Genomic DNA, 21,494 nt, shown 5'->3' with positions numbered 1-21,494 from the left:
GTAACAATCACACAATGTGAACTATCAAAGACACGATCTGAGAGAATCACCGATGAGATGTTTGGCATGCTAAGATATTTGGACCTGTCGGCGTCATACCCACAGCTAAAAAGAGAGCAGAATGCACTAGTATGGGTATCTGCAGGCCGGCACCAGTTTGGGGAGAATTTATAAAGGGCTTCTTTTCAGTCTATTTGAACCCAAGAATTGGAGGAAAAACCAGTGGAAATTTGGCAGGAGGACCAGTGTCTGTTTGACGTGTCATCTGAGAAATACCATAACCGGGTGGAAAAAGAAAAAAGCTGAAGAGAAATTGTTAATTCCCTTCAAAAGCCAGGTGAGCAAAAGAAGTACAATTTCTAGCCGAAAAGGCTTCTTTCCTGACATGACCTTGCTTTGTGTTCATGTCACTTCTCGCGTGTGTTTGATTGTGAGACGTAGTATGCAGACAAAGACAAAGTTGTCAGTGATTCTTCCTATTGTAAAGACATGAAGTGTGAAACCCCCTGTCGCCGATCCATTTTGCAGTGTAAACACAGCAGAGTCGTAACGCTACCACAGATAGTTATGCAGTGTGAAAACATTTGTGACACGACTACTTTGAAAATCGTGCAGTCAAAACTCGGCATAGGGTAGCATTAAAAACACCCGCCAAGAACACCGAATAACATAATAACCCACTGCCAGCTAGCATTTCTGAAATATTATTGCAGAGCAACAGAAAACAGAACGGCATGCCTCGTGGGTAACGGCGATCACTCAACGCAGAAGTATATTTGAGCTGTTAAAGCGAGTGGGATTATCGCTATAGTTGCGCTAACTTTACTGCTGCGATTTCCTGAAAGACGGTTTCATTTTGCGTTATTCAATGAGAATTCAATGAGAAGACAGTCTGGACTTCTACTAACCACAATGTCTTTCTTTTGCTTGTGTAAAAACACTTTAGCTGTGCGAACCAACAAAACAGCAGTGACTATGTAAAGAGTGTCGAGAGTATTTAATTGGTCAGAAGATCTGATGACAAGATGATGTGATAATAAAAATTGATAATGTCAAATCATTGATCCATATTGGTAGAACTGGGAAAATGCAGGCTCTCAATGGTTATATCTTGTGAAAGCAAAATGTGTCCCTGTTTTAAGCACACTAGCTTAAAAACTGCCATCGATATTAAAACTGTGGTGAAAATTTGATTCTGTGCAGCAGATGGCGCCATACTCTGCTTGCATCCATCCATCCATTCATTCATTTTCTTTTTGGCTTAGTCCCTTTATTAATCTGGGTCGCCACAGTGGAATGAACCGCTAACTTATCCAGCATATGTTTTACACAGAGGATGCTTTCCAGCTGCAACCCATCAGTGGGAAACACCCATATACACGAATTCCCACACATACACTACAGACAATTTAGCTTGCCCAATTTACCTATAGTGCATGTCTTTCACTTGAAACTAATATAATCATTAATAAAGTTAGGAAAGTATTCCAAGAGTGTTCATAGTGAGCTGTGTCTGTACTTGAATGCTTTGACATAAAAAACAACTCGCATGAACTACTAAAGGCATAAGCACTTTTACTTGTAATCATTTTAGTGTGTGGTTAAAAACTAGCCTAGAGGGCCATCTGTTGTGATACAGTAAGGCATTTTGAAAATCTCTGCAGAATCGATTTCTCGAACAAATTTTTGCCACAGCTTAAATTGACACTAACTAAAAATAGGAATCATTTTGATTTTAGGGGCACTTCAAAAAAACATAACATCTGAAAAATGCAGAAGATCTTTGTGTAACATACGTGTTGAGGACATAGAGGACTGTGTGAATGATGTAAGGGATGAGGTGGATGTTGCTCTCTCGTCCTCCTCCTCCTGTGTCCACACTGAAGGATTGCTCCATTGCAAAACGCAGGAACAGCAGCTTGGTGTCATGAATGTTGAGCTGGTACGTGGGTTCCCTTTGCCCTGTGCACTCTTGCAGATATGTGTTGTGCCTGTAAAATGGTATAAAACAAGGTTACAATCCTCTAACTATTACAGGATAGGTTTAATCAAAAGGCATGCAGAACATACCTTGCCAGGCATGTGGCAAAGGCAGATTCGGGCACGTGTGGCCCCCATACTGGAAGAAGCCCATTGCATTTTGTGTTGGCATTTTGTAGTGCAGCACTCTCCCATTCCTCACGCCCTCTAGCAAGCCTGACCCAGATACAAAGAGAAGGAAAATTATATATTAAACAATACATTTCCCATTTTTATAATTACATTTGAAGTCATGTATTTGATATGAATAGATGCATATATAGTATTATATATTCAGTGGTCCCCTGCAGTGGCGTTGCTAGACATAAAGCTCTACTAGGGCACGTACCCCCCACCCTCGCCAATATACACTATATATATATGGTGTATATATATATATATATATATATATGGTGTATATATATGGTGTATATATATGGTGTATATATATATATATATATATATATATATATATATATATATATATATATATATATATATATATTAACACACTATATATATATATATATATTAACACACTATATATATATATATAAAAATACACTATAAATATATATATAAATACACTATCTATATATAAATACACTATCTATATAAATACACTGCATATATAGTGTATATTTTATAGTATGTATATTTTATAGTATGTATATATATATATATATATATATATATATATATATATATATATATATATATATATATATATATATATATATATACACACACACACATACATACATACATATGTATATTATATTTACTATAAATAAAAGTTTTCTTACTATAATACAATTATTCTTCAAAATAATCTTAAATGTAACTGGAAAACAATGTTAAGACAACTGGAGTGATATGCTGAGATCATTTAAGAAATTACTTTTGCATTAATATTAATTTTATTTGAATGAAATTCTATAGACAATTCAATAAAATACAAAAACAGATGTGTTATAGAATTATCTGCCGTCTTAGACTTGACACATGGCAGAGAATTAGGTTTAAGTCTTACCTCCTTGACTAGTCATCCCTCCTTTTTGCTTCATACAAAAAATCTATGAGGAGGCATGCTTAGTAAGATCACCATCATATTGTTTAAACTTTAGTTTTGTCGACTAGCTAAACAAAAAAGGCTTTTATGCCGGTTTTACAACGCATGAGCGGCGCGTAACAAGCAGGTAGCCTGCTTTTTTGGCACGCATGTTTACTGCCGGGACTCTCAGAAGAAGAGCTGCGCGTGCGAGGGGCGCGCGTGTTCTCTGCGCACATGCACGGAGATGCGTCAGTTTGCTTTTTGATTACATTGCTTTTACCAGCGTTGGTTCGGTTGCACATAGAGAATAACGTCTTTACTTCTGAATTACCACTCTTAATAAATACACTTGCATATGAAGTAAATCATATCTCAATGCATTTACTGGGGCACTGGAGATTTTTACTGGGGCACGTGCCCCAGTGAATCGGGTCTAGCGACGCCCCTGGTCCCCTGCTATAACATGATTCACCTTTCGCAGTATCTTGATTTATGTTTTTTGTGCAATTTGACATGCTTTTTTTTTTTAACAGCACACTGTGTTCTGCATCCTAATTGGCTGTAGACTATTGTCAATCAATCTCCTCCATGTCTCATACAGTACAGAATGCGTTCAGCTTGCCGAATTAACATAAATCTTCCATTGCTAGCAGTGTGAGTTTTAACAAAGATACAAAAGAGGTTGTAACTGTCTGCAGCAAAACCATCGTAAAGAGGGTGACACACTGGATGTGCAGTGCCACGCAAACATAGGTTTCTTTGTACGCACACCGGCGCCGCAAGTCGGCAGCTGTCTGTGGTGCTCAGCTATGACTCTTCATATTTCTGCCGAACCAGTGGCATCTAAATAATAATATTTTAAATAACATGCGAATGTGCACATCCGTATTTACTTCCAGCTGTCATCTGCTGTGACCCTCTTAAGGATGGAGTCTGCTTTCGCTTTGTGGATCAGTGACAGCAGGGAAAAAAACATTGCGCTGCACGCCAATGTTATCCCGCACTAATTGCACACATTGTTGACAGCAATGAATGTTTGTGCCTGACAACAGGTTTGATCTTTAGTTTAATTCTATATTACTAAAGTTCTGGACTTTTCTCAAAGTTTGAACTTTTGAGATCTTGTTTAAACAAGAGAGAAAAGTGTGAAAATGTTAATGCCTGTCTGATAAATGTGTAGAAAGTGTGTATTGAGGGGTTTTACTTCCTTAAAACATCTATAATAATTAAAACAATAAAGCTGTTTACTTCATGGATTTCACCTATCGCGGGCTACTTTTTGAATGTAACTTCCGCAATAAATGAGAGACCACTGTATTCATTTTTTACTTTTAACAAGCTTAAAACACAAGTATTTCTATTGTATAAAAGTAACTAAGGCATTTATGAATTAACAAAATAGATCAAAATATAACAAATACATACAGTTTTACATTATAGTGTTTTTTATTCTAGAAATACATACACATAAACACACTGCATGTGCATATTTTTATGTATGGTATAAAAAGTAATTTAATTAATAGAGTAATTTTAGAAATTGTTAATAGGTCCACGTACCTGACAGCAGCAAGGTGACAGTCATAGTGGACTATGTTAAAGTGTGAGACAGTGCTGTAGCCCTGCTGCTTGCGAGGTTTGTTCTCAAATTCTTCAAGTGACACGCGCTTCGTAAAAGTGTAGATGCCCAGAACTTTTGTCGGCTGTGGGGTACAAAATAAAATGTTAATGCTAATAGTTAACAACACAACCAACCAAAATACACTTAAACACAAATGGTAAATAAATAGACCTGGAACTTGTAGCCCTCTCTACAAATGCAGCAAGTCAAGCCTGGTTCTTCGATGAGCTCCTCCATCTGTTTAAGCAGAGATGTCTTTGTGACCACCTGACCCTTCTCATTGGTCTGAAATAAAGAAGGAAAGATGACATCAGTTAAAAGAGGTTTTGTTTTCCTGGTTTGATCATCATGTATCAGCATCGATATCTGAAACTTACTGTCATTCCCAGTGTGCCGAGAGCTTTCTGCCTCATAGCCATGGCCATGCGCTTCTTCTCTGCGCGAGTCTCTCTTCTTGCAGCATCGATTTTCAGGTTCACATCTGCATGCTCCCTCAGAGCCTCCAGAAGATTCTCTGCTAAAGTGCCGATACCCTCATCGCTGGACACCTGCTCCAGCTTGTGCAAATTGGTTATTGAATCTGTTCCGATTAGCATCTACAAGGACGAGATCAATTTATGCAAATTGTGTGTGTACAGGAATATTAAATGAAAAAAAATTATTAAAGAGCCCCTATTATGCATTAAAAAGGTCATATTTTGGTTTGGAAGGTCTCCAACATCGCACTGATATGCATGCAAGGACAAAAAACACTTTTATTGTCTTATATTCACTATAATCTTCAATGTGAAGCTGCTTTGACACAATCTACATTGTAAAAGTGCTATACAAATAAAGATTAATTGAATTGAATAATAACATGCATTTATTTTTATCTAATTATCCCAGTGACTCCCATATGATTTGTTCATTTGTTCCCAAAACCTTTCTTAACGCGATGTTAATCTGTGTTGATTGGTCCGATGACCCAGTCTATTGCAAAAGCTGAACTATTTTAAGACTTGACCTCCACACGTGTGTAGGAAATGCTTACGGCGGCCATAGCACCAACAAACAGTTGTGGATCGTGAGTTTGCAAATGCATTTAAATCCAAATATATACTGTTAACCAGATACAGTACAAGCTGCGTGCAGCGGTTACAAGTAAACAAGGAGGCAACCATTTTAATTGCACTTAAGTTACTTACACTAGTGAAATGGAGGAAGGAACTGATCTATGAACTGTGTACTGTAAAGATCCTGTCAAGCTCTGACAAAGTGCCATACATCATCAGTCATTTCTGATCCTTACTTAAACAAACGGCCGACGAATGCCCTATTGTAAGCATGTAGATGGCTGTAGCATTTGTCAGAAAAATGACGGTAACACAGCACAAGGCTGGGGCTATAATGCTGAGACATTTTTGCATAAATAAACTACAACCACTGACACTTCACAGCCTCATCTTTGGGTAGGGAAAATAACACTAACTTTCCCTCACACTTCAGAGCACAGCGACTTTATGACATGAGTCAACCGGGATCTGCTACAGTGTTTATCGTCTGTGTTAGACACCGCATGGAAGGTCATTTCTAAAAACCCATAATAGGGGGTCTTTAAAGCTAGTAATGGAAGTTTTACCTGTGTAGGGGGGTGTTGGGTGGCCAGTCCACGCAGCAGTCTAAGGATAAACGGAAGGGCTGGACGAGCAAGGAATTTCTTCCAAACATCTGCATCCAGGCTATAAAATAATTATTCAGGTTAATCACTCACATCAAAAACAACAATGTTATTTATTTTCCATTGCATAGTTAGTCAATTTTTCAATAAAAAGAAATTGAGACAAAATGTTTGTTATATGTATTATACAATAGTGTATTTCATATATCTAGAAACATGTTTCAAAGATAATTATAGATACAGTACCAATAATGTATTTCTAAATATGGGAAGAAATGTAAAAAGTATTAGTTTGCAAATATTAAGTAAAAAAATTAACAATTATGTTTCCAAAATTATATAATGACTAAATGAATACATATACATGCACTATATAAGGTCACTATATGAAGTCATTTATTATTAAAAAAATAATTATATGAATTTTTTTTTTTTTAAGCCATTGAAATGAATGGGTTTCTTAGCGGAATGCTTTCCATGTCCAGTGTGAAAGCAGCTTCACATTGTACCATAACCATACTAAATTGTGGCGGTAGCCAAAAATCAATGCATCCCTATGAAATATATTTAAATATAATAAATACATAGTAGATTAAGGCATACTTTTTAGCACAGGGGATCTGCTTCTTCATATAGTCCAGAGCACTCTGGGTGATGCCCTTTTGTAAGATGAGGTCCTTCAGCTGATGGCCATTACTATTGTTCTTGATTCCTGCAGCTATTTTACAGAAACAGTCCAAAAAGACCTTGTCATCTGCACTGTGCTCCTCATCATACCTGCATAAGAAAACAAAATGAGTGAAAAGCTACAAAAACTCTCCATTGTTTAAAGGATCAAGTCAAAGATCTAGACTATAGAGACAACCAAACTCCATACTTGTCGAAGTTGCAGCAGGGTTTGAAGCGCTCGACCAGGATATGCATTTTTTCTAATTCACCAAAGGACAGGTAAGGGATGATGCGGAGCAGCCCCTGTAGGACACTGGGATTGGAACGCACAAACAAGGTGTTGATCTGGTCCAGCAGCATCACCAGCTGGTCCTTATCACCGGTCAGCAGCAGGTTACCCTGAAGGAGAAACACAATGGACAGATCTCAACACAACTCTCACACTTCCATGCTTTGATATTCAATGCATAAATCAAAACACCTCGCTGACCTTGTCTTCAGACACAGTCTCAGCATTGGCCTCATCCAGGATGATTTCCATAATACTGAGAACCTGCTCTGCTATAGATGCTCCTCCACTGTCTTTGCTCTCCTGCTCGGCCACCAATGCCTGAAACACAAAATTCAATTACAATTAAATACGATATTTTACAGAAAAATAAGTCACAGTTTATCATTTATTTCAGAAAAGGGGCCAAACACACTTTAAATTTTTTACCAATATGTGACCCTGGACCACAAGACCAGTCATAAAGGCCCATTTTTGAAAATTGAGATTTATCATACGCCATATTCAACAGAATTCTTTATTATTTTTTACTGACATTTGAGAATGTATGTGTTGAGTGAGATGAGGGGGATATTGATCTGTTGGTTTTAGGTATAGTATATTTTATATGTGCACTATATGTTTTTTTTAAGCTTGTATTTATTATGTATTCATTAATTGTTTTATATTTTTAATATCAATCCAGGGACTGAAGTTACAAAATTGCCTTTTTAAAATTAAGACTTATTGTACATTCTGTATAAATAATGTGCATTGTCCCTGTCAAATAAACCTGAAACAAAAAAAAGAAAATACAAAAATAAACAAGATTTAAAATATAAACAAGATAAAACTATATGAAAATCTGAGGGTGCAAAAAACTTAAATTCTGAGAAAAATCATCTTTAAATTTGTCCAAATTATTTTCTTAGCAATGCATATTACTAATCAAATGTGTAATTTGTAAATATATGTGTCAATCAATCACATAATCAAATCAAATGTGTAATTATAATATTATATTACATTTTTCAAGGACCGTTATACTTAACATTCTGATTATTTTTTGCCATAAAAGATATATTGGTAATTTTGACACATTCAATATAATTAGGGCTATTTCTGCAAATATATCCATGCAACTCAACTCAACTTCGTTGTTACCAAATTGATGTGATACTAAATGTGATTTGTATGAATCCTTGCAGTAAAAGTCTTTTTGGAAACTTGTTGGCTAGAATTGCCTGAAGGTGATCTAACTTTAATTTAGAAAATCTAAATGTTCACAGGAAGGTCAGCCAATTACGGCATAAACATTTCTAGACTAGTGTAATTTTTTCCCTCCTCAAAATGTGTCAACACGTTTAAGCTAATTAAAAGCATGACCTATATTCCAGTAAACTAAGATAAAAAAAATTGCATCTGATAAGCTCGAGTAACAATTTCTCAGGTGCATTACTTACCAGATTGAGCGTGCCCAACATAACATTTAGTGTGTTCATCTCTGGTTTGACCAGCTGCTGCCTGTTGATTTTCACTTTAACACAGTAACTAAACAATTTGAGAAGAACCTAGAAAGTAAAACGCAATCATTAGAATGTTCTTTAAGGTTGCACGCATGCTCTTTGTACAGTCTGAAGAATTAAAAAGGTGAACGTCACACTCACTGTGAGAAGGTGCCTGCCCTGCTTGAAATCTTTGATTCCAGAGAGCCTGTTCAGCATACACTCCAGTCCTCCACACTGCGCCATCACTCCAGCCATCTTATAAACCTCCTCATCATCCTCCTCTTCATCTGCACAGTAGAAAAAGCACGAGTTAAACAAGGAAAAACAAACAATAATGTCAAATAAATAGTGCGAAATAACACCAACCTGTAGTTGAGTCCAAAGACTCAATAAACTCCTCTGTTGCATCTCCCAGAAGCCCCCTCATTCTGTAGATGATCCTCATTGGCTCACCCTTGAATAAAACAAACAAGAGTTTTAAACTATGATTGAAAAGCAAAATGCATCAACAATAAAAAATATTATTTATCATACTTCTCACCTCATTGGTTGGACACCAGACCTTCTTATAGACCTCAGCAACAGACAAATCCAAACTAATAATCTTGTTATTTACAAGGAGCTGCAAAGAACAATAAAAATAATATAAATTTGGATAAATGGAATAAACAACAGAGTGAAAACAATATTTATTGTTTATTTCTAAATGCATCCATGTAAAAGAAGTTAAAATATAGTAAAGATAGCAATTTTGCTACATATTATGATAATTTGAAATGACTATATTTAAATATAATCATTACGGAAGTGTCACATAATTCTTATATGTTGATTTGTGGCTCAAGAAAAATTTATCACCAGCATTGAAAACAGTTATGCTGGTTAATATCTTTTATGGAAACAGAAATCTACTTTCTTCAGGATTTCTAAATAAAGCTAAATGGCAACGTTTACGTAAAATAGAAGGCTTTTTTCATATGCATTTACTTCTCATCAATTTAACGAATCCTTGCTAAATTTAAGTATCCATTTCATTCTAAAAGAAATCTCTTGTTGTGCAACAGACCATAAATTCTTAATAAACCAATTTTTTGGTCAAGTATGTGTTTTAAAATGACTTCAAAATTCAAATAATGCAACTCAGTGCTAAGTGAATTATTCATAATAGAACCTCAGGGCAGAGGACTGTCAGACATTAATACCTCCATGCCACTGTCGTCCTCCAGCAGTGCCACTAGATCACAATCCTGGCAGATTTTGTTCTTGATATCCCTCATGAGAGGACCGATGCCTGGTTCATTACTGCTATATGGGTTTCCTGGCATCCGGCCCTGCAGGAAGTCTTCCTGTTGCGGGTCTTTCTCCAGCGTGACAAAGAACTCCGTCACCTCGTTCTCCTCCTTCACAGACACAGATAAGCGAAATTAGCTTAAGCTAAGATCATCCAAATATCTTACGCAAATGTCAATAAGCTAAAGTCTACTCACTGGATAAATGATGCTACACAATCTCTCAAAGATAAAGACGGGAGTGCGATAATCATCCAGATTATAGCGCTTTGCAGTTTCAATGCATACAGCCATGAATGCTTTGGTTTCAGACTCGGTTCCTACAAAAGAAGATTAAGCATTGAGCCAATTGAGTCTCTAATAATGCAGAAACATCTAAGATGACCTGGAGCTGAAGGCTGAGACCTGTAGTCATGTCTTCCAACATCTCCAGCAGCATGTCCTGGGTTTCATCGATCAGTTTGGTTCTCTGGACCACCAGCTTCCTCAAGCACAGGTAGCCGTTGAGAACTGTGCCTACCAACCGACTCTTAAAGTGACGCTTTATTGACTCCACCTCCACAAATGAGGACAACAGGCCTGTGAAAGAATAGAAGGTGTTAAAACAAGCTGTTAAAACCTTACTGATCCTGATGAGTAAATGAGTAAAATTCACCTGTTAAGCTCTTGAGTGCATATCCCTGCTGTAAGTCTGTGCTCAGTGTGGCTTCTTCAAGTGCAAGAAGATGAGCAATTTCCTGAAAATCAAAACAAAAGTGCAATTTAAAGGAAATTGTACTCTTTCATAGTACAGCCCCAGAACTGAGACGTCTAAACTAGTTCCTAGTGGGACACTGTGGTGCAGAGTTCACCCCCAACCATAACTAAACAAAGCGGAACCTACTAATGAAAGTCTTCAGACTTACTTAAGGTTGGGAAAAAAGTTTATTTTTATTATTATTATTTTCTTTTGAATGGTCGGAGCTAAAAACTGCAGCATAGTGGCGCTCCTGGAGCTAGTTTGAACACTCCTGTCTGATATTATCCCAAGTTTCTGACCATACCTTGGTGATGAGGTTGCCGATGTATGGCAGAACACCACGGGCAGCCAAGTAAACCTTCCAGTGAGCAGGTTTAATCAGCTTCTGGTACAAAGCCAGGTATTCAGCCGCACATTCTCCTGCGATGCTCAGCTCATCCAGATAACTAAACATCAAACAAAAATGTTAGTTTATTACAAAAATGAGTCTCGCGTGAGTTTAAAGAACGTGGAAAACAAAACCAATCAAAAAGAGCTGACTGGGAAAGCACAATGATTCTAGCCAATGGTCAACTAGCCTGTATAATCTGCACCTAACTAAATTAAAATATATCTCTCCATAACACCACAGGGCAGCAGTCACCCTTTTAAAAAGCAAAACTGACACAAAAGCCTTGTTGTGTTTGATTGCAACTTCAGCAGCTTGAGGTACAATTGCACCAATCTCAAAACAAACAACCAAAAATGTATACATTAAAAGCCATTTGTTTGTCACATTAAAGCTGTTTGTTTAGAAATAAAGTGCTAAACGTTGGTAATAATCATCTAGGAGTAGACAAGCATTAAAGCGGTTATATTCTTGAGAGTTACACCAACACAATGGGGTACACCAACTCAAAAACTGAAAGCGTAATAGTTCAATGTTGGCTAATGGTCAGCTTGGTGTCACAATCTTGCTGCAAAAATATCTGGTCCAAAAAAGATTGTAATTTTTTTTTTATCCATGTGACGCATACCTTGTTAGCAGGTCCAGAACCTGCTGTTTGCGGCTAGGGATTGTTGTTAGAGCTTCGACGATGGTGCAAGCGGCCTGTCTTGCTGCCTGGGTGGCTGGAGTGAAGAGCACCTGCAAAACACATCAGAGAACATTAACAGAGAGTCAAACCAGACAAACTAGAGAGCATTGAGAGAGCATGTACCTGTCTCAGCCAGTTGTTATGGCCCAGTTTGAGCAGGCGAGGAAACAGGCCCTCCGATCTGGACCTCATGAACTGCTTCCACTTCCAGACATACTTCTCCATCAGGTACTGCCTTCTGATCTCAGCCTTATTCGAAGGCTTAGAGACCGTTTCCTGGCCTGTGAAAGTCGAGAGTCCTGAATCAAGTAAAATGTTTCATGCAAAAATCCCTAAACATTGCTGCACAGAATTGGGATATTTACATCTAGCAGGAAGGCACTTTTTCCAGGCTTCATAAGACGCCTTGGGCTCTTTTTTGAGCCAGAGTTGGGCCTGCGCATGAATCTCGTTGTTATATGGCTTGACTGTAGTCAAGGATTCGACAGCAGCATCCTGTTAAGGAGAACAAGCCAAGTTCTGTAAGTGCATCAATACATATCAAATCAATACATCATGCATGATTCTCTGTAGTCTGTCGTACCTTGTTTTTCTTGCTGATGGGGGCAGGAGGTTTGATGAGTTTCTGTAGGATCCTCAGGCACATCAGGGTAATGTTTTCCACCACCACAGGGGTCTTTATGTTGACTGCCATCAAGAACAAACTCAGCGCTGTAAATGAATAAAGACACGTAAGCAGAGAAGCACTGGTATTAAAATTCTAGCTGTTACAGCTAGATGCATCTTGAAAATTAACAATATAAGTCAAATATACAAATATAAAGCACCAATATGACATTTCTGGCATGAAATACTGATACGTTGAGAATTATATTTAGTACAATTAGGTAACACTATTTCAGTTAACTTGTTTTGCCCTACATAAACTTCTAGCAATAACAGTAAATTGTGTATTACATGCATTAACTTAATATTGCTCAATATATAAATAAACAATTACTGCACAAGTTTAATCAACATTATATATTACAATGAACATAAAAAGTACATAATTAAATTCTAATATAAAAACAGCAGGATTATGTTTTAGATAATAATTTATTAAGATATAATTTAGTAAATATCTATGATTCTGTATTATTTAAGTAAACAACAATATACAATAAACAAAAACACAGATTAATATAATTTTAGTTTAAATTAAGTATTATTATAAAATATCATAAATTATACTAGTGTTTAAGTTAACCTTATAAGGTAGAATAAATTTGCATTTCTAATTAAAAAAGCAATACTGGTTGGTTATAGACAGTGCTCAGCATAATTGAGTACACCCTATTTTGGAAATGAATATTTTTCTCCATTTCTCAGTGAATACAGGCGATCTATTTTGGTGCACTTAAACAAAACAGATTTTTTAAACGGATATATTTATTAAATAATATTTTAGTCACCAAACATATTTAAAAATTGAAAGATAATACAATTAAATTCAAGCTAAATATTGCAAAAAAAAAATAAAATTAAATAAATTACAACCTACAAAATTTCAACAGAATTTTTTAATTTTTTTGCTTCTCTTGATTTTTCCTCTTTTAAAATTTGTATCTAATATTTTTCTATAACATATAAATTTGGGTGTACTAGTTTTTGCACTGTTATTGTAAGTTATTTTGTTAGATAAGCTCCAGATTAGGCTTCAGTACTGACTAATCTAACGTATATGGGCAAATATTATATTGTATAGCTTCTTATTAAATATATGAATTTAAAAGATAGATTTGTGAGGGGTGTACCTATATATGCTGAGCACTGTATATAGCATAATACCTACAATAATTTAACTGACTACAATTTTTTTTACCAATACTACCTCAAATAATCATTTGTTTCAACTTATGGATATATATATATATATATATATATATATATATATATATATATATATATATATATATATATATATATATATATATATATATATATATATATAAATAAAAGTTATATATACACCACAGGACTCACCACAGCGAAGTCTGAGTTCCCAGCATCCTCCTTCCTTAGCAATGGAGTCAGTGAGCAACAGCATTTCATACTGCAAACTGCTGACCTGAATGAGAAGAAATCAGAAAAACTAAACTTTCAGGCAAGTGCTACAGATCGGTCATGTGCACCAATATTTGCCAAGCAATAACACAGTGTAAATACCAGATCAGGGTTGGCCCAGTGTCCTTTTAGTGCTGCAGACACCTTGGCAATAATGAGATCATTCATCTGCTGTGTGGCCTCTGGATGATCTCTGCAAAAACACATGGCCATAACAGTAGTAAGCAAAGTTCAGTATTCTGTTCTCCACTGTACTCTTTTGTGAAGTTTTCATACCTGGTGAGCAAACAGACAAGCTGGCGAACCTCTTCCCTCATGGCACCAGTGCCGCGGCGCAGGTTGTACTCAAACAACTCTCGGATGAGTCCCTGCAGTACCAGGATCTGCCTGATGGCGGTGTTGGTTGCCAGTGCACGCAGAAGAGTGATGCAGTGGCCTGTGACAGCGGACGCACAGCCGTAGCATTTAGTGGAGGACGTGTGTCCGCAGCCCAGCACAGACAGGGCTCGATACTGGCTGGCTGTAAATGTTTGCTGAGCAGAGGTGCGCGATGATTTGGTTGCTGCTTCTCTCTGATGAAGGTCATACTCCAGCAGCTCCTTACGCGACGCAAGCACTTTCTAGATGACAATTTAAAAAAATAAATAAGTTGGAAAGCAACACCTTAAAATATATTTAAAGCACATGATTAAAATATTATTTACTGTTACTGTGTGGTAATTGCATAATCATTTTTAAATCAACACTAGTTGATTAAATAATTATTAAAATGGATATATGATATTTTTAAATGTATAGATTCTTATATTTCATTAACAGCATAATTATAAAACATATTATTTATATTGTATGCCACATTTTTTTTTTAATTCTAATATTTTTCATTCTTTTTTGTTCAGAATACTCTTAAATGTAAACGACTTGAGAATATGAAAATGAGAATAGCTAATTAATATTTTACGGCATATTTCACTTGCAAATAAGTAAATAATTTTGTGAAAATGTTCATTTTTGGGTGAAATTAATTATCATCATCATCATCATCATCATTTATTTTACAGCATATTAGCGGTCACCGAAAAGCATCATAATTCTTTTTCTAGGATTGTTCTCATTTGTTTAAGGGTTGTATTTATCTCTAACCTGTATGATTTTGGAGAGCTCATCGAATGAAGTTTTGCAGTCTCCGCTGTATTCTTGTGCCAGCTGCTGAATGTACCGGTTGACACTGGCAGTAGATGTGCCCAGGCCTGCCCCTGCTCCTGTATCATCCTGAGAAACAACAAGAAAACATGAACACCGCACCTACAAATTATTTTGGGTAATTATTTAGAGAAAAGTCACTGATCTGTCTGAAATCCAAGCTGACAGACTGACCTGTGGTTTCTCAGGCGCAGCCTCATTCACTTTGGACAGGAGACTCTCCAGCTGTGGCCGGTGACCCATGAGCTGATGGTAAACACGGTCGGCCTTGTCCAGTAAAGTGTTGATGTTGGTCACAGCCTGTACGCAATCAATCAATAACAATTGTTATAATAAGATGACTTGGAACATTCCATTTCAGCATTCATTTTTACATATACACTAGTATTATTTTTATAATAATGATAATAATATCAATAAATAAGTAAATAAATAAAATATAATATTATTTTGATATGTGTTTATGTGCTGGTATAGACCCTGTCATGGTAAATAAATGACATTAAAACTGACAATAGATGGCAAATAAGTTCCTGTCATCAGTAATTCACTGAATTGTGTGTTCAAATGATTCATTCAAAATTGCTGATTCATTTAGAACTGAAAAAAATAAGTCTGAGATTTATAAATGTCTTTTTTTTGTTAACAAAAATAGCTGGAGCAAGAACAACGCGTCTCACTCAGTAGTACTTTCTTGTTTGTTAAATTGTATAAAATCCGTATCACATTACAGCAATTTTAGTATTATGGATGTGACATTTGCACTAAAAACAAGAAATATAAATTCAAACAGAACGTATGTGTTAACAGTATATTGAAATGTCTGTTTATATGTTCTAAAACAACTAACCACAGAGTGAACTGACAAAAAAGATCAATCTGTAAACATGTTTTATATTTTATTTTAAATGGGGGAAACAAATTTGCGTTATGGATGTGACCAAAAAGACATGATTTCTGACATATTTTGAAGAAATTATGTGAATTAATCTGTTTAACAGAAAATAATAATTAAACAAAAGGATAAGAATTAGCTCGCTATAGAACAAAAAAAATAAATTATTTGACATTTTTGTATTCATGAGAAAAAAGCCTTCTCATGGATGAGACATTTACAGTTACGGATGTGACTGATGTGGAATTTGCACTTGTGTGACTTTTTGAAAACAGTTTGAAAATAGACAGAGACACTTTTGAGTATTTTTACAGTACTATAAAACACAAGCCTACACAGACAACCTTTTGCTTTTGCTATTTTGGTGAAATCTTTTTGCACGGAATTTCTCAATAGCATCCATGTTTTTACCCCTTTTTCAAGATTTAAGATAAGTCTTTAGTGTCTCCAGAATGTGTCTGTAAAGATTCAGCTCAACACCCATTAGTTTATTTATATCTTTTAGAACATTAGAAATTTCTGCTCTGAACACAATGTTGCTGTTTTTGTTGCCTGTGCCTTTAATGCTAGTTCTCCATGAAGACATGAAGGAAGCAGATCCCACGTAACGTTTGTGAGAAATACTGCAGTAAGAACTTTCCTAATGATTATTTGATGTATTTGTTGTGAAGTTAATTCAAGCCTTTCTGCAATGATGAGTCACAATGTTGTTACAAAGTTCACACACACACACACACACCCAGACACACATCGTGCGCGTTTAACTTTGCACTGTTTTTGCACGCAAATGTGACAGGACACATGTTAACATCCACTGCTGTATGGACATCCGTTATGTTAATGTACAAAGTAAACCTGATTAACGTCCACAAACAGGGATTGAAGTGACTTCTTTTATAATTGTGCTGACATGTGCTGTGGTGCTAAAGTAAAGACAGTAAAATCGCTGTAATTCATTACAAACCTGCACTGTTTTAAAAAGGTTTTAAACTTGTAAAACTCATTCTTGATCACATTTGATGATGATTGATGATCACAGATGGCTGAACAGATCTTTTTGTTGATATGATTATACGCGTTACTACGAAGACATGTTAATACGCGGCTGTCAATCAATTCAGTGGGCGGGGAAACCGCACTCCAACTTCACGTTGCAGTGGGCCTCAAAATAGGATAGATTTGGATCTTATTTTAACATCAGGAAATTTAAAAAAGTCTTTATATTACTCCAATATGACTGTGGACACACTGTACCTAAATACAGTTCTATTCCAACTGCTTACAAAAGATGATCATAGGAGCCCTTCAAGAAAACAGCACTCTTGCTTGAGCAATATCATTTAATGACATCACATCTGGTGATTCATTCCGCTGAGACGAAACCTGATTAATAAAGGGACTAAGCCAAAAAGAAAATGAATGAATGACATCATATCTTTTAAAAATATACCTTTTTCCTATCTTCTTCATTTTCTATAGGATCCACGGCACAGCAGGGTTTTGCATACAGCATGAAGTCAAAGCGTGCATATTTACAGAAACCACAGGCATTGCACAGGAACGGGTCCTTCTCGTCATAGTTAATGGATCTGGAAAATGCAAAACACACAATTTTGAACCCATTCTAATTGTAATTCCATGTATTTAAAGTACATCTCAGCCCCCAGTCTGTACAGTGTGTACCTGCACTTGTGACACTGATAGACATTCTCTCCACAGTTGCCACAAACTCCTGGATTGGCAGGTACCGAGGCGCTGCAGCGAGGACACTGCAGGGTCTCTGTAGAGGCTTGATAGTTCTCATAGAAATCAGAGAACTCAATCATCAGATTGGAGGCCACAATAGGAAGAGGAAGATCAATCTTTACTTCAGTTTGGCCAGGGGTCAACTGCACCTTCTTTGCTTTGTGCCAGCGAGCAGGCCTATGAAATACAAATGATCAAAATCAATTTTTTCATAGACCATTTAAACTCTCTAAACTCTTTTAAGAGTGTGACTAGAACTCTCACTTATTCTTCAGCTCTACAATGGCCTGTACAGTCCTGTTGTTGTAGTACAGGTTGATCGTGCGGACCATCTTGGTTCTCTTCAGATCACCAATCTTCACGGTCACTTTGCTGATAGTGTGGCTCCCGATCAACTTCACCACTTGCTGAGTGGTGGTGTAACGCGTGTCCACTTTGATAGATGAGAGTTTGATGTTCTAATAGTACAGGGAATAAAGTAGATCAAAATTAACAGCCAAAGTAACCAAAGCAAACCTTTCAACATCACATGTCATGGGCCACACTTACAGAGAAGGGCACTTCAGGATTGTTGCACACCAAGCAGGGATCGCTTTCTAGGTAAAATCCATCAAATTCCACTAGTCTAGACAGGGTGCTGGAAAGAAAGTGTGAAAAGATTACCATTGAGAGATGTTCTTACATTGGTGAGGCAGAATATATCCATTCAATGAAAGCATGATGAGAACACTTACTTGTATATGTTTGAATTGGGATGATTGGTCAGGATGTGGTTCTGTGCCCTCAAAATTTCTACCGCCTTTTGGGAGTATTCCTTCAGCTGGAAAAGTAGGAAGCAAAACATTTGCATTATTCGAATCTTGTAAAAGCTAGCCTACTATAATGACTGTTTACAGTTAGTCATAGTTTCTGTTGAAATGAATAAAAACTTTAAGCAAAGTAAATTTACTTGAAAGGCTCGATTAAGGTTACAAGAGATTTCTAATTCAAAATAATGCAGTTCATTTGAAGAATTCTAGTTGTTGGACTACCTTCTTTTCTGTCTGAGGAGTTTTAAGTGAAAAGTATCCAAGCAGGTCCACAAACTGAGCTGCTTTACGCCCATAAGCAGGTAGTTCTGGCCAAATGGCCCACATCAGGTCGAGCAGCAACTCCTGCTGGGATTTGTTGGAGTTCCTACAAAGGTAAATTTTCAGTTAGGTTTACATTACAGGACTTTTGGCTCAAGCTCAAAGGAAGAAAATTGACTTTACGTACCTGTAGATATGCAGTGCGAGACAGTGAGCTTGCCAGCGCACCGATGAGGAGTTGGACTCGAGCAGAAAGCAACGCAGAAACTGGATGAGCGTCTCCTTATCTGCAAATTTATTGAGCTGACTAACCAGAGCTGTGCACAGTTGATCTTCCTGACTGCCAGCTCCATCACCTGCAGGAAACAATAACCCTGAATGAATGTGGTATCAATTATCAAAAAAGCCACAAGATAATTAAAAATAAATAAATAAATTAATAAATAAAAAACATCAGACCTTCTTTATCCTTTTCCTTGTCCTCTTTCTTGCTCTTCTTGCTTGAGGATTTGCTCTGAGAGGGCTGGGATGTTCCTGAACCTCCACCAGAACTTCCAGAAGAGGCTGCCATGACTTTACTGCCGCACAAGGCACAAGAAAGCAGCTGCAGCAGGACTGGAGAAACACCCTCATCCACCAGGAAACTCACTTGTAGCAGGAAGTACAACACAGCTACACAAAAAGAAAATCCGATTATTATGATGAGCAGGGCTGTTTCTTGACTTTCTAGCACCCTAGGCTAGACTCTAGTGTACTTACTTACTACTTCTACTTACTACTGTAGAGAAATATCTTTGAAAATGTTTTATCCCCTAACAGAGGTTTCAGAAAGCCTTTATAGAAGTTTTATTAAACGTAATTTTTATAGTTTATTTACAGTTTTATGGTTTATTTATAGTTTTATTTACCATAAAAGTTTTATTAAAAACCACCCTGTGCATTGTAAACAACAATGTTTAATGCTTTAAATTATTGTGTATGCAATAAATGAAAAAAACAAACAAGGCTATCATGTGTTAAATTACAAAAATTATTATAAGTATTATTATCGTTGGTGCTCTTTATCACCCCTGCACCAAGTGCAGTGCTTTCCACACGTAGACTTTAAGTGGGCGGGCCGCCCAGGTAAGTTAATGGCCACCCAAGTATATTTGGTGACATTTATTTTTTTAGAAGGTGATCATTCTTTTACTATTTTTTTTTTTTGTATCCGCCCAATAGCCCAACATCCGCGATCCATTAACCAGTGGAAAATCTCCTCCTGCCCTACATGTTTCCTGCTTCTCGTTGTATGTGCACAAGAACTGTCAACACTACCACAGACAATCTCACATGCTCTGTAGAGACTCACAGAGATGTGCCTTTTTGGGACTTAAAAATTTGTCTGTCCAGGGTTTCTAAATATTCTAAAACGTCTGGGATTTGGCTTTTGGTTTCTCTTTCTAAGCCGTTGTTAATTGTATGCGTTTTTGCATTACATTTTAATTTTAAGCCTGATTTACTTTTGCTTGGCTTCACAGCTGACAGCATGTGCACAGCCGCAAGACAGAGAGAAACATTATATAATTAATTCTTTGACTCAGATAAACTTTTCTACATACTCAGAGGACAAAATTCTAAACTGGCTGCAAAATATTTGTACACCATTAGAATTGGTTAATTAACTCATTTGCCTTAATCTACACTTTTTATTCTTGTAATTATTAGACTTTAGAGATTTTTATTAAATATATGTTTTTATTCATTTATGTCATTTATTTCTCATTTGCTGTATATTTTTTTTAATAGCTAATGTTGATTTATTACATATTTTATACATATCTAACATGCTTTGGAAATACGGTTCAAAACGTCAGCAGATTTTATCTGCCAGTGGGGGCACATGGCTCCTGAATAGAATAAAAGAAAAACAAATATTTCTTTTTTTATTTATAGTCTTTTTTTTAAAAACTTCAACCCATTGAAAAAAAACAGTGTATAATAAATACAAATATTGTTAAAAATCACTTTTTTTGTCGCATGTAGGTAACTGTGTGCCGTGGGTAAAAGGTGTGTACATTTCAAAGCTGTGGGAAGCACTATAGTGGCACTAAATTGGTCAACTAGGCAACAAACTAGTTCACCTACAGTATGTCTAGAAACAGTACTGACAACAACTAAAAGCAAGGAAACAACTTTCGAAAAGCAAATTATTTTCTGGAAAACAAGTCTCATCTTTTTCTATCTGATAATTTGATGTTTTTCTGTCAATCCAATCAATTCAGGTATAAATGAGATCTACTGTTTGAGCTGTAAAATGCATTTTCCTATTGATAAAAATGTTTTAGAGTTTAGTAGCTTAAATTGTAGAGCACTGAACTAGTCATTCTGAAGTTGCAGGCTTGATTTGCAGGGATATAATATAATGCATATCATTTTGCATAAAAATCTGCCAAATGCAAATATATATAATTGGATCAGATCAGTAAAAATACAAGTTGATAACTAAGGAAACTTCCAAATCCAATTGTTCTTTGTGTGAGAAGTGAGAAGTAGCATTTTGCTTAAGTGAGAAATAGACTGGGCATTGGT

General features: G+C 36.2%; 1 protein-coding gene across 1 annotated transcript in view; it reads right to left on the bottom strand.

Annotated features, from left to right (window-relative positions):
* The window catches only part of ubr4 (ubiquitin protein ligase E3 component n-recognin 4), a 90,805-nt gene that overhangs the window by 7,202 nt on the left and 62,109 nt on the right, over nt 1–21,494 (bottom strand). The window contains 35 exon segments of the mRNA XM_056448882.1: nt 1,797–1,991; nt 2,071–2,196; nt 4,634–4,776; nt 4,866–4,979; nt 5,072–5,290; nt 6,316–6,415; nt 6,958–7,131; nt 7,232–7,422; nt 7,514–7,633; nt 8,755–8,862; nt 8,959–9,086; nt 9,166–9,253; nt 9,341–9,421; nt 10,002–10,199; nt 10,287–10,408; nt 10,494–10,667; nt 10,744–10,825; nt 11,132–11,273; nt 11,844–11,953; nt 12,027–12,184; nt 12,269–12,398; nt 12,487–12,614; nt 13,929–14,013; nt 14,112–14,202; nt 14,286–14,629; nt 15,153–15,281; nt 15,387–15,512; nt 17,558–17,696; nt 17,791–18,030; nt 18,118–18,311; nt 18,403–18,490; nt 18,588–18,673; nt 18,885–19,029; nt 19,111–19,279; nt 19,383–19,595. Coding sequence (XP_056304857.1) covers nt 1,797–1,991; nt 2,071–2,196; nt 4,634–4,776; nt 4,866–4,979; nt 5,072–5,290; nt 6,316–6,415; nt 6,958–7,131; nt 7,232–7,422; nt 7,514–7,633; nt 8,755–8,862; nt 8,959–9,086; nt 9,166–9,253; nt 9,341–9,421; nt 10,002–10,199; nt 10,287–10,408; nt 10,494–10,667; nt 10,744–10,825; nt 11,132–11,273; nt 11,844–11,953; nt 12,027–12,184; nt 12,269–12,398; nt 12,487–12,614; nt 13,929–14,013; nt 14,112–14,202; nt 14,286–14,629; nt 15,153–15,281; nt 15,387–15,512; nt 17,558–17,696; nt 17,791–18,030; nt 18,118–18,311; nt 18,403–18,490; nt 18,588–18,673; nt 18,885–19,029; nt 19,111–19,279; nt 19,383–19,595 — 5,080 coding nt within the window.

This window comes from Danio aesculapii, chromosome 23 (assembly GCF_903798145.1).
Source record: "Danio aesculapii chromosome 23, fDanAes4.1, whole genome shotgun sequence".
NCBI classification, from domain to species: Eukaryota; Metazoa; Chordata; class Actinopteri; order Cypriniformes; family Danionidae; genus Danio; species Danio aesculapii.
This window is presented reverse-complemented; position numbering and strand designations above follow the sequence as displayed.